Source organism: Lynx canadensis, chromosome C1 (assembly GCF_007474595.2).
Source record: "Lynx canadensis isolate LIC74 chromosome C1, mLynCan4.pri.v2, whole genome shotgun sequence".
NCBI classification, from domain to species: domain Eukaryota; kingdom Metazoa; phylum Chordata; class Mammalia; order Carnivora; family Felidae; genus Lynx; species Lynx canadensis.
The window spans coordinates 194,559,309-194,571,501 of record NC_044310.1 but is presented as its reverse complement, the minus strand read 5'-3'; the positions used below and the strand labels follow the sequence as shown (position 1 = coordinate 194,571,501).

The 12,193-nt window shown below is 37.0% G+C and overlaps 1 protein-coding gene across 9 annotated transcripts in view; it reads right to left on the bottom strand.

Moving 5' to 3' along the window:
• Positions 1 to 12,193, bottom strand: part of UNC80 (unc-80 homolog, NALCN channel complex subunit) — a 223,233-nt gene that overhangs the window by 106,797 nt on the left and 104,243 nt on the right. For 8 of the 9 annotated variants that reach the window (XM_030326989.1, XM_032594509.1, XM_032594506.1 and 5 more), the window contains exon 26: positions 6,486 to 6,651. In XM_030326989.1, coding sequence (XP_030182849.1) covers positions 6,486 to 6,651 — 166 coding nt within the window. Of the gene's footprint in view, positions 1 to 1,204; positions 1,409 to 6,485; positions 6,652 to 12,193 lie in introns of all 9 variants that reach the window. The other variant, XM_030326997.1, reaches the window with a different exon arrangement.

Sequence of the window (12,193 nt, the reverse complement as noted above, 5' to 3'; positions counted from 1 at the left end):
TCAGACCCGTAACAAAAGAAGTCACAGGTTTGTTTTTTTTTCTATTGTCTCCTTAAAAAAATAAGCCAAATCTTAACTAATGCATAAATTAGCTATCTTCAAAGGTGAGGGTGGATAGGTATAGAAACAATTCCTATTTAGACTCTCTTTAATTAGATACACTCAGCTTCTATTTCAGTAGACTTGATCGACAATTCATCCACATATCCTGACTGACTTCTGAAACAACTTGCCTAGAAAGGGGAACTTTCTGTTTTGCTTCTCACGGGACTGAATGGCAAAGAAAATGTGCTTTAACTTTTACCTGATAGCTAAATTCCAGGCAGCTGGTGAGTCTTATGTGCATATTTGCTCACTCTTTTCTTGTTAGTAAGATGATCATCAGGCTCATTGGACTCGCACATTTTGGAGTTCAAAAGTCTCTTTGGATCCTACAGTGACAAACTTCATCTCTAGTCCTTTGATTGTATTCAGAGCTCATGCTCATACTTTACAATCATCCCTTAGTTTATCTTTAAAATGTCCCCTCAGAGTAGGCGAGGGGGGCATAGAATTATTCCCACTGCACAGTTGGAGAAAACAAATCCCTGAGATGCTAACTGACTTGCTGAAGGTCACTCACTGTCAGGTCTAGACAGTCTTTCCCCTCTGATATATAATCTGAGATATATATATATAGATAGATAGATAGATATAGATATAGATATAGATATATTTTTTTTTCTGTGAAATAGACGCTTTAACATACAGAAGAACTTTAGCTAGCTGCCCCCAAAGGATTTTCTACATTTTGCTTTCAAGGTCCTGATCAGAACGGAAGTGCAAACATCTGGATTTCAAAAATCTGTCCTGCCATTAAAGTGTTTTCTTCCCCTAACGTATACTGTATATCCTCACTGCTCAAACTGTGGTTCCTGAACCAGCAGCATTAGCTTCACCAGAAAACTTGTCAACGGTTCCTACCCGAGACCTGCTGAATTAGAATCTGCATTTTAACAAGCCTTGCAGGTGACCCGTGTGCACGTTAAGGTTCGAGCAGCCCTGCTCTAAAGGGTGGCATGGTTTTCAGACTGAATGAGTGGTCTAGCCTGTGGCTCTGCTCTTCAGCTCCTGATGTGTAAGAAAACGGGCTACAACTATTTCAGGATTTGGGCCCTGTCTTCCTACCCCCCACGTCCCTGCGCACCCCACTCCTCTATGTTACCTAGGTCAGTGACAGTGTCCCTGCTCTGGGACAGCTGCAGCTCCTGAGCCTCGGACTCTGAGTCCTGCCGTGATAACTTGCTGCTCTTTAAGCTGCCGACTCGGCGAATGCTGGACAAGGAACCCCCCTTCTTCACCTGGAAACTGCGGGTTCCTTTAATCTGGAGCAGGCGGGAACCTCCTATCCTGATCTTCCTGCTGGGAACTGTATTAAAAGAATAAAATAGGGCTTTTTCCCCCTTAGTTTTCCCCAGCCAGTGTTAGATCCAAGCTCTCCCCAACTTGTCCCTGAACAGCGTCCTCTCTTTCGGCCGGGATGAGCAGCATGTCTGCACCAGGAGCTCCTCCCAAGCCCCAGCCAGGTCAGGCAGCTTTGTTAGGCAGCCAGGAGGCTGGGTCCACCAGGAAGGGCTGGTGCAGCTTCTTTCTTGGGCACATAGCTCATCAGTGCTGGGAACAACCTGCTGTCTTTCTGGCCCAGGGTTCACAAGCATGAGTGCGCCCTTGTAGCAGCATTATCTAGGACTGTTAGCACATTTACAGAACATCATTCCTTGATTCGATAGAACCGCAAACCATTGGTTTTTGTTTTTCTTTTGAAATGGGACTTGCAGAGTTATGTGAGTTATGCAAACCCCTTCATGTAAACCCCTTCATTTTGGAATACCTCATTAAGAAATAAAAACAAGAGGCGCTTCTCTCTCCAACAGTCAGCAGCGGGTTCCGCCCAGCTCCTCAGCAAAGGCACTAAAGGATCTGTTTTCACTGGTGTGCTTTGGGTGAACATGAGTGTGAAATAGTTCCATTTTCAATGCACCTAGTGATGTCATAGCATCCTTCCTTCAGTCAAAAGGCTGGGTGGGATGTGAGTCCAAATGATGCAACACCCTGAGCCAACCTTACAGTCTATATGTACCAAGAAGAACATGCATTATTCATCTTTAGTGTTCTGGAAAAAACAGTCATCGGTGAGGAAAATAAAAGGGTAAAAGAAACACGTTTAAACTTGAAACCTACTTTTTTTTCTTTCTTTTTTTTTTTTTTTTTCTAACAAAAGCATCCTTATTTCCCATACTCATATACAGTCCTACTTCCTTTCCTTTCGGAGTTCTGGTGTTGTCACACACTGATTTTAAAAGGGCAGGATAAAAAAAGTTTTCAAAGCTTAGTCATTATCAGGAAGGGGCCATTATTTTTGTAAGAAGATTTCCTATGAATTATTTAAGGCATAGGTATTATTTCTTAAAAGTTCCAATCAGGAAGGTTGCATTTTAGTCTTGGGTTCTAACTCGCAGGAGAGTATGTGACCATGATCGAGCTTGTACAGCTCTACAAAATGGTAATTAAATGTATACTTTCAGTGCCAAAAAAGGAGCCTATAAGAATTTCTGTTGAATAATGTGCAGTGTTTAATCTCTGACTTAATCTTGCGTTTGAGAAAGACTAAAACCATCACCACTGAGCTGGCAAAGGCCTCGTGGAGTGCCCTGAACACATCTGGATAGAATCTTACATCTGGATAGAAACTCTTGCTGTGCAGTTAGACTAGAAGGCTGCTTTTTAATTATAGCACAAAATTCATCCACTGCATTTTTTAATATTATTTTTAGGCTTAATTGAGGCTTTAATGACCTACCTGAAATACATCTGAAATAGAATATTATTATCACTTTTAATGACTACTAATACAATTTCATACCAAGGTAGATTAGGAAGGAGAAAACAGACTTAGATTTTTCTTTCTTCTTCTTTTTTTTTTTTTTTTTTATAGAGACACTGTCTTGCGTTCTATGATTTCATGATAACTTTAACTGTACAAATTTGGGAAAGTAACCCCAAATTAATGTGACCTGAACGAAATTCAATTTTGAGAACCTATTCTATACTACCAAAGATAATTGGATATATCCTGTAGCAGAAAAAAATTAGCACTCAGAATTATGGCATGGATTATTTACAAAGGACACAGTAGTTAGAATTCAGATTTGATTCTGGTACCTGAAAACCTTTAGTAGAGCTTGTACAGCATTGAGTCTTAGCCTTTACTTCCATGAGAACATGAACTAGTGGGAAAGTGAAACAAATACATCTAAATTGGATAAAACATCTTTTCCCCTTGTCTCTCATCTCACATTAAATCCACGAGCAAGTCCTGCTAGCTTCACACTTAAAATTTCCTAGGATTTCGAAAGCCCCATTATCTATTCCCTGGACTATTGTAACTGCCTCACTGTTCTGGCTTACATCCCCTCCCACAGCTTGACTCATCTTTTAAATTCATAAATCGTAAATACACATATTATATCACTTTCCTAGTCAAAACCTGCCGACAACACTCAGACACACTTATACAAAATTAAATTTCTAACCATATCTACATATCCAATTTATATGCCCTTTGCCTAACCCCATTTCCTGCCACTCTTCTACTCTTTCTATAGTCTTCTACTTCAACTCTTTCTGTTGCAACCATGTTGGTCTTTTTGTCCTTCTTCAAATGTTCCACGTTCATTCCTGCATCAGAGCCTGGCTCTCACTGTTTTGTCTGCTCAGAAGACTCCTGCCTCAGCGCTTTGCATGACTGGCTCCTTCATATCATACAGGTCTCTGCTCAATGCCACTTTCGGGGTCCTTCTCTGACTACACTCCTTCCCACTCCAGGTCACTACCAATTCTCTGACCTTCATTTGTTTTCCTTGATACCATTTATCATTACTTGAAAGTCTAGTATCTTATGTTATTCCCTGTTATTTAGCTGTTTGCTAATATAAACTGAAATACATGTGGGACATTTTTCCTGTTGGTTGCCGTATTCTGGGACCCTGGAATAGTGCCTGGCATATACCAGGTGTTCAGTAGATGATTGTTGAGTAATTAGACACATCGTGGTGTCTGTATTTTGGAATACCAGTCTTCGTTTGTATTTGGAATGTGGGTAAAACGATGGGACAGACCTTGCTTGGGGATTTTAGGCAGACATTTTAGTTTGAGGATTGTCTCACATTTGTTTTCCCTGGTAGAATCTGAATTGTCCTCAAGTTGTTTACTTCAAGAACAACATTTTTCGCTTTTATAAAAACAGATGGCATAAAATTTTAAATAAACTTTTAATAATATCATTTAGCAGAGTACTTACGACTTTAGCATCTGCTATCAACTTGTCAAAGGATTAAGGAATACTTAGGAATCTTCAAGATTTTGCCAACCAGTAAAGGACGTTTTATGAATATGTTCTCATTTTATTTATAGTTTCAGTTTTCTGCTCACTTCTTAAACAACATTCATATATTAATGTAGTCATTCCATGAGGAGAAAAAACACGAAGCATTTGTGGTTTTGAACATCAAAGGAAATTTACATAAATGATAAACATGAAATTAAAGTGTTCTTAAAAATTAATCTGATATTTTATTTTTTAAAATGGCGTAGAATTTACTCTGTTCAAGTTTAACCATGTCCATATTAGGAATATTTATTTCAGCTACTTTAAGTAATGATTAGCATAATAACTTTGAATAGGCAAAATAAAATCCCCTTGGGATATCTTTAAAAATGTAAGTTTTTCATCATATGCAGTTAACATTATCTGAAAAAGTAATAGTAGAAAAATATATTGAGTTGATACTCCTTCATGCTCAAAAATTGCTAAGACTTGGCTAGTAAATTCTTGGTTGACCATAAATTCAATACAATATAGTTATTATTTGCATTTGAAAAGTGTCATGACAACAATCTGATCTTAAAATATTAAAATTTTTTTCCAGTGTATAGCCATTTCTTAGAAAATTTTAAAAATTTTCTGTTTTCCCTATCCAGGGCTATTCCTTCCTAGATTCCTTCATTCCTTCAGTTATCCAACATTTATTGAGTCATTGTCTTTAGGATACCAGAAAATACATAAATGCATAAAATTGTGTTTGACTCTTAACAAATGTACTGATATTCTTTTAATTGAAATTAATTAGAAAAACACAACGAAGGGTGGTAGAGTTTAAGAAATAGCCAAAAAAAAAAAAAAAAAAAGAAGTAGCAAAATCAGAGAAGTTAACAGTTTAAGGATCCCTTGAAAGCAACTTAAAACTTGGTAATCTTTAGCTTATATTTAGAATTTTCTGCAGTTCTAGTCTGTACACTCATTATATTAATAAAACCTACCACAGTGACAACAATTATTTATCCTATACCAAATCTAGGTACCAGGTACTACGTTTATGCTTTGCTCGTATTGTCTCATTTAAAGCTTTCAATATTACAATGTGGTAGGTGTTAATAACCTAATTTTACAGAGCAGAAAACTGTGGCTTAGAGGGTCAGTAACTTGGACAACGTCATGCAGCTGGTTGTTATATTTTACCATTTGAAGTGCATATTTTCACATTTTCATATATCTGAAATTGATATTTGTGTTACAGTTGAGGCCATCTTAAGATCACTAGTGCCAGGTAGCTGTCGTGACACGTTTGCTATTGCTTATGTCCATGTGAGCATCTAAAGCACCAGCAACAAGATGTACAGAATGGGTGCCAGAGTGTCTTTTAACACCAGGGAGTCAAATGGTAGTTGGGTGACGGAGTGCATGTGGTGGTAAGTCAGATGTGCTTGGCAACATTCTTGAAGGAGGTATTGAGTATGAGGGTAGGCTAGTTTCGTGCAAATGCATGTTGGCTCAAGTACCTAGCACCAACAGCTTTACTTCCTTTACAGATCCATTTAATGGTGTATTATTAATATTCTAATGACACAGAGGACATTATCATATAGAGAAAACATGGACACTGACAATTCTGAGTTGCAAAGTGATTAAGAAATTTGAACCTGGAATTGAAGATTGTTTAGAAAGACTTTAAACCATTTATTCTATTTATACTTTCCGTTTTCTTTGGCTGCACAAGAATGATATATATTAATAATAAAATTTGACATCTAATTAAGTCTGAAAGTCCTCTTTCTTTAAGAATTAAATGGTAAGAAAGTATTGCATAAGGGCTGAATTGGAAGTATTGTTTCTTCCTTATTGGTACATGAAATAATGGTTCATCTGATGACTACCTGGTGGCATCGGTAGGGATATGGAGAGTTGCTGAGCTGGAATTACAATCTGAACTTCTCCGACTGTCGAGTCCAGCTGCTAACTAGCGTGGTTTCCTACCTCATTAAGTGGACACAGTACTGTATGAAGCCAACAGTTTTGGACTTTGGGTGCACAATTCTGTGGTTTAGACCCCAGGCCAAATATCCTAGGAGAAACACTGAAACAGGAAAAAAATTCTTGCTTTCCATACCTTTCTTCTCCTCGGCACCTGCATCTGATTTGAGGGTGTGGCTACTACTGTGGAGGGAATCTTTTGAGTCTTCATTTTCATCCAGGACCCCAGCAAAGCTGATCTTCCTCTCATATCTGTGCCGGTCCAACTCAGGATCCAAACGAAGTCTGCAGCTCTCTAAGTCCTGCAATGTTAGTGAGGAGTACATGAATGCTGGCATCTCCTCAGCACTGCATTGGTCTTGTGGTAAACCTCCCTCCATTTTGAATTGCACACAGCTGAATTTGCACAGAGCCAAATTCTTCTTTATCTAATGCCAATTTCAGGTTGTGGCCAACAGACATATTTCTTGAATTAAAAAAAAAAAAAACTTCTCTAACTCATAGTTTTTCCCTTTTCTTCATACTTTATCTTCAAAAAGCACAGACCTTGTTCCAAATCTAGAATTAGCTTGCTCCCCTTCTAACACTTTGTCCACAGTTTAGCCTACATCTTTGGCATTCATGTGTTTATTAAATGATTATACACTGAGTGTACTGAATATGAATGTATTATGTACTGGGGGATAAATAAGAAATGGTTCTTGCCCTAAACGAACTCAAAATCCTGAGACAGAGACTCAGAAGGGAAACAAAAGATAAATTCCTAGACTGAGAGAGTGAGTAGGAACTTAGAAATCAGATTTGGAGGCAGAATAATGGACCCCCACATATGTCTATGCCTTAATCCTTGGAAGAGGTAAATATGTTACCTTACATTGCAATAGGAACTTTGTGCATGCTGATTTAGGTTAGAGATCTTGAGATGGGGAATTATCCTGAATTAGCTAAGTGGGCTTGGCCTAATCACACAAATCCTTAAAAGCAGAAAGCTTTTCCAGACTGTGGTCAAAGGAGAATATAACTATGGAAGAAGAGTGAGAGAGATGCCAAATTACTGGCTTTGAAGATGGAAAAAAGGACCATGAGCCAAGCAATGTGAGTTGCCCAAGAAGGTGGAAAAAAGGCAAGGAAAGAGTCTTCTCTAGAGTCCCAGAAAAGAGTGCAGCTTTCTTAACACCTTGACTCTAGCCCAGTAAGACCTGTGTGAGTCTTCTGATTTCTAGGAATGTAAGATACAATGTTTACACCTTTTTAAGTAGCTAAATTTCTACAGAAATAGAAAATGTATAAAGAGGTGATGTTGGAGTTTTGTCCTGAGGACTTAAAGTTGGCTCAGCAAACAAAGGGAAAAAGGCATTTCAGGCTTAAGAAATCTCATATGTGAGGGCCAGCGTCTCAAAATACTATCAGGCATTAGAGATATTTCTCACTCTCTTCTAGAAGGACCTCAGGATTAGAGGGGTTCCATGACTATCTGCTTGTGAACAGAGTGAGCCGGTAACCTAAAGTAAGCCTTGGGGAGGGAAAATATTTTGTAGGAGCTTGGTCAATGAGGCCCCCAATTGAAAATTTGACCGTTCTGTGAATGGAGACTTATTCAACCAGAAGATCATATTTAATTGCTAGCTGTAAAACACTCTTGGAGGAGTTAATAAAGGAAAACTATATAAAATGCTTATTTTATTTCTATAGAGCATTTTTCCCCCAAATATGATGTAAGTTCTCAGATTCAACTAGATATGGAAAACAAAAAAATAAAAAAAAAAAACTAGTTTGCACCAAAATTAAAATCTAATGCTTTTAATTGTTATTAATAAATGAAACTTTAGACTCTACATGTTGTTTCTTCTTTTCCTTTTGATTAAGAACAGAAGTTACATTTCGGTACCTAGCAAATTACATCACATCTAGAAAAATAAAGGAAATACATAGAATCTATTTACCATTGTCAAAAAATATTCTAGGAATATAATTGCTTCCCTGAAATTAATCCCTTTTAGAAAACAAGTAGAAAACCTAATATATTTTCAATTTTGTTAGCCAAACTTAATTAGATAAATTTCTTACTTGGGACAAAAAGTAATGTAAAAACTCTGATTCTCAAAAGCAGTTCCAATTTCTTCTTTTATCCATTTGTCAAAATCCCATCTATCTTTCAAAGCTACATTCAAATGTGACCTCTTATAGAAATGTTCTTCAGGTCTTTCCAGCCCCTTCTATGGCCAACCATGGCCCTTCTGCCCCCTTTTCATGGCCACTCTTTGTGGCCGGGAAATAATTTTTTATATGTTGGTTCTCCTGTTTCAATATAATTATCTCTGTAACCCCCCTATTCCCTTTCCTGTAACTATCACACCACCTTGTTCATAGTCTTATTCTCAATAAACATCCATCAGTTAGCCTTGGTATATGTGAATTGTGTTTTGCTTCTGTTTTTTAACTTTAGGAACATTTGGAATCCAGCAGTATATTTTTCATAACCCAATTTGTTAAATTCCATCAGCACATTTGGCATAGCCTCTAGCAAAATCTTGCATAAAAGCATCCAATATGTTGCTTTCTCTAATGAATGAGTGTAGACAAGAGACTTCCTTACTGCTTTTTACTTTATTATGGTGGACTCATCTATCCGTTGGAGGAGAATTGCTTGTTTTAATTCATGTTGCTTGGCCAGTGGTTATTGGTTTCACTAATTCAGTTGGTAAACATTTGAATAGGCCCGCAGTTTTACAAACAAAATTCTCTATTCAAAAATGATTTCTTTATTGTTCTCAATATTGTTTGAAAATTAACATTTAGAAAAAATTTGATTATTATGCTATTTTGATTATAAATCTTGTAACAAAGCTATTTTTTCTTTTTCTTTTTTAAAAACATTATTTGTTAGTATGGCTTATGAAACAATGAATAAAAATGCTACCAGAAGCTCTTAAAAAAAAAACAAAAAAAAACCATTATTTAAGTTGTATCTAGGGATCTGAGAAAAAATTAAGTTGGTAAAAACGTATTTTAATAATTTTTAAAAGCTTTTGATGTCATTTTGCCTTTTCTTTCACCTCTATGCCCCCACCAATCCAGTGAGTGGCCTCCTGGGATTTCCTGACCCTCTCCAAGAAACAACTGTGGATAAACTAATTAACTTTTATTTTAATTATTTGTACTTCAGATTCTTTTGATTACTCTCCCAACAATTTGGGTATAACTAGGACTTCTTCAAACAGATATTTTGCACGAAAATCCCATCCATCTTAGAAAGGGTCTTATGGGGCGCCTGGGTGGCTCAGTCTGTTAAGCGTCCGACTTCGGCTCAGGTCATGATCTCGTGGTTCATGAGTTCAAGCCCCGCGTGGGGCTCTGTGCTGACAGCTCAGAGCCTGGAGGCTGTTTCTGATTCTGTGTCTCCCTCTCTCTCTCTGACCCTCCCCCGTTCATGCTCTGTCTCTCTCTGTCTCAAAAATAAATAAACGTTTAAAAAAAATTAAAAAAAAAAAAGAAAGGGTCTTACGGAAATTTCTGACAAAAAGACTTTTTTTTCTTTTTTCTTTATTTCTTTTTCTTTTTTTTTTCTTTTAAGTTGCTTTATTTTTAATGTTTTTAAATTTTACATCCAAATTAGTTAGCAGATAATGCAACAATGATTTCAGGAGTAGATTCCTTAGTGTCCCTTACCCATTTAGCCCATCCCCCCTCCCACAACCCCTCAGTTTGTTCTCCATATTTATGAGTCTCTTCTGTTTTGTCCCCCTCTCTGTTTTGATATTATTTTTGTTTCCCCTCCCTTATGTTCATCTGTTTTGTCTCTTAAAGTTTTCATATGAGTGAAGTCATATGATTTTTGTCTTTCCCTGACTGACTAATTTCACTTAGCATAATACCCTTCAGTCCCATCCACATAGTTGCAAATGGCAAGATTTCATTCTTTTTGATTGCCGGGTAATATTCCATTGTATATATATACCACATCTTCTTTATCCATTCATCCATTGATAGACATTTGGGCTCTTTCCATACTTTGGCTATTGTTGATAGTGCTGCTATAAACATGGGGGTGCATGTGTCCCTTTGAAACAACACACCTGTATCCCATGGATAAATGCCTAGTAGTGCAATTGCTGGGTTGTAGGGTAGTTCTATTTTTAGTTTTTTGAGGAACCTCCATACTGTTTTCCAGAGTGGCTGCACCAGCTTGTGTTCCCAGAAAAAACTTTTTTTCTTGATAGAAAGTTTATGTCCCTGATTTTCTCCCATTCTCAAGCCTCAGATTCTAGAATATCCATAGTATCTCATGTGATTATTTTACTACCTTATACTTTTGTTATTTCACATATTAGGGTGGTTGTTTTTTTTACTATTATTAAAAATGTTACTGAATTAAAAAAAATTCTGAAGATCCATACCCTTGCCAGAGGCATTTTGCTAAAATAATATTTTAATTTTATTTAATAATTTAATTTTAATTAATAATTTAATTTTTAACAGTTTCTGTGTTGGTAAAACAGTTTTATCATACTGGTTTCCTTATAGTAGGTTGGAAGGTAACTTGAAGGGTGTTTTTTCTTTTTGTTTACCATCAACTATTGTTAGATTAAACAGGAGAAAAATCTTCTTCCCATTTATTTTATAAAGGTCACATCTCAACATAATACATAAATCTACCTTTGACAATGAAAGTCCTAGCGTATTGAATAAAAGATCCCTGAGACCTTGTTCAGGGTGATATAGCAGTGAAAACCTTCCTCTCATTGACTGAATGACCAAAGGATCATTTAGCTTAATTTCTTGCCATTTTCTACTAGTCTTCCAGTTGGTTATACAGTAATTTTTAACAGATCTGGTTGACTTTTTAAAAATGAAACTTGTTATAATGACAAGGGACATTAAACTATAGCTTTGTGGAATTGAAAGGGAGAACAAAAATAACTGAGTCAGACTTTAAGATTCTTATTTTCAAAAATCACAATGGATCTAAATGGGGACCAAAAAAAATTTGAAAAATGAAAAGTAGATGTACCACCATGCTTTTATGAAGGCTTCAGTATAATTAGAATGTTGAAAAAATAACACCAGTAGAGGTCTTACAGATCACATATTTCATCCCACTTGGCTTCAAGCACATGTGCTGGCCTTGATTTGATTTTATAGGGTAGTCTCAATATAATAGTCGAGGTGACATTCAGAAAATTAAAGGCCCAGGTTAATAGGAAATGAAATCAGGGCAGTAAACGTCCCTTTCTGACATTCAGATAATGTAGTTTTGCAGTCCAATGCTGGTATGTTTCTGTTGAAAACATACCTTTTACCCATAAATGTTTCCAATGTAAAAATATCCATTTTATGTTTCCAAGTGTGAGGAAACAGGTCTTCCAGACATTGGAGAACCAGAGGTAGAGGCAGTGCTCAGGGATAATAGCATGGATTCTTTTGTTTTCTCCCAGGGATTGGGGTATGGTCTTGTTCATGCCGAGTCTGGTCAAAAAAGCAGGACTGCTGGTGGAGTGTAAAATTGGCTAACGTAGAAGCACATGGATCGTGTAACAATTTTTCTGGTAGAGTAGTCTAAGTCTTGTGTAAAAAAAAATAAATAAATAAGAGAATTTGTCTGGTTTCTCAGCTCTGGCTGGGCGGTGCCTGTAATAAAAGAACCACTGGAAACTTGGTGCCTATTAGAGGATTAAGAGCCAAGGAAAATCGGCTCTGACGTGTGCCCATCTCACATACTCTGTGAAGACTCCTGGTCCTTGCAGAGTGTTGGTATACTCGGCTAAACAAATCAGGCCCCAGCGGTACAGGAGTATGATGTGTGTGCATGTGTGTGCATGTGGGTATGCGTGTGCACGCGTGCAT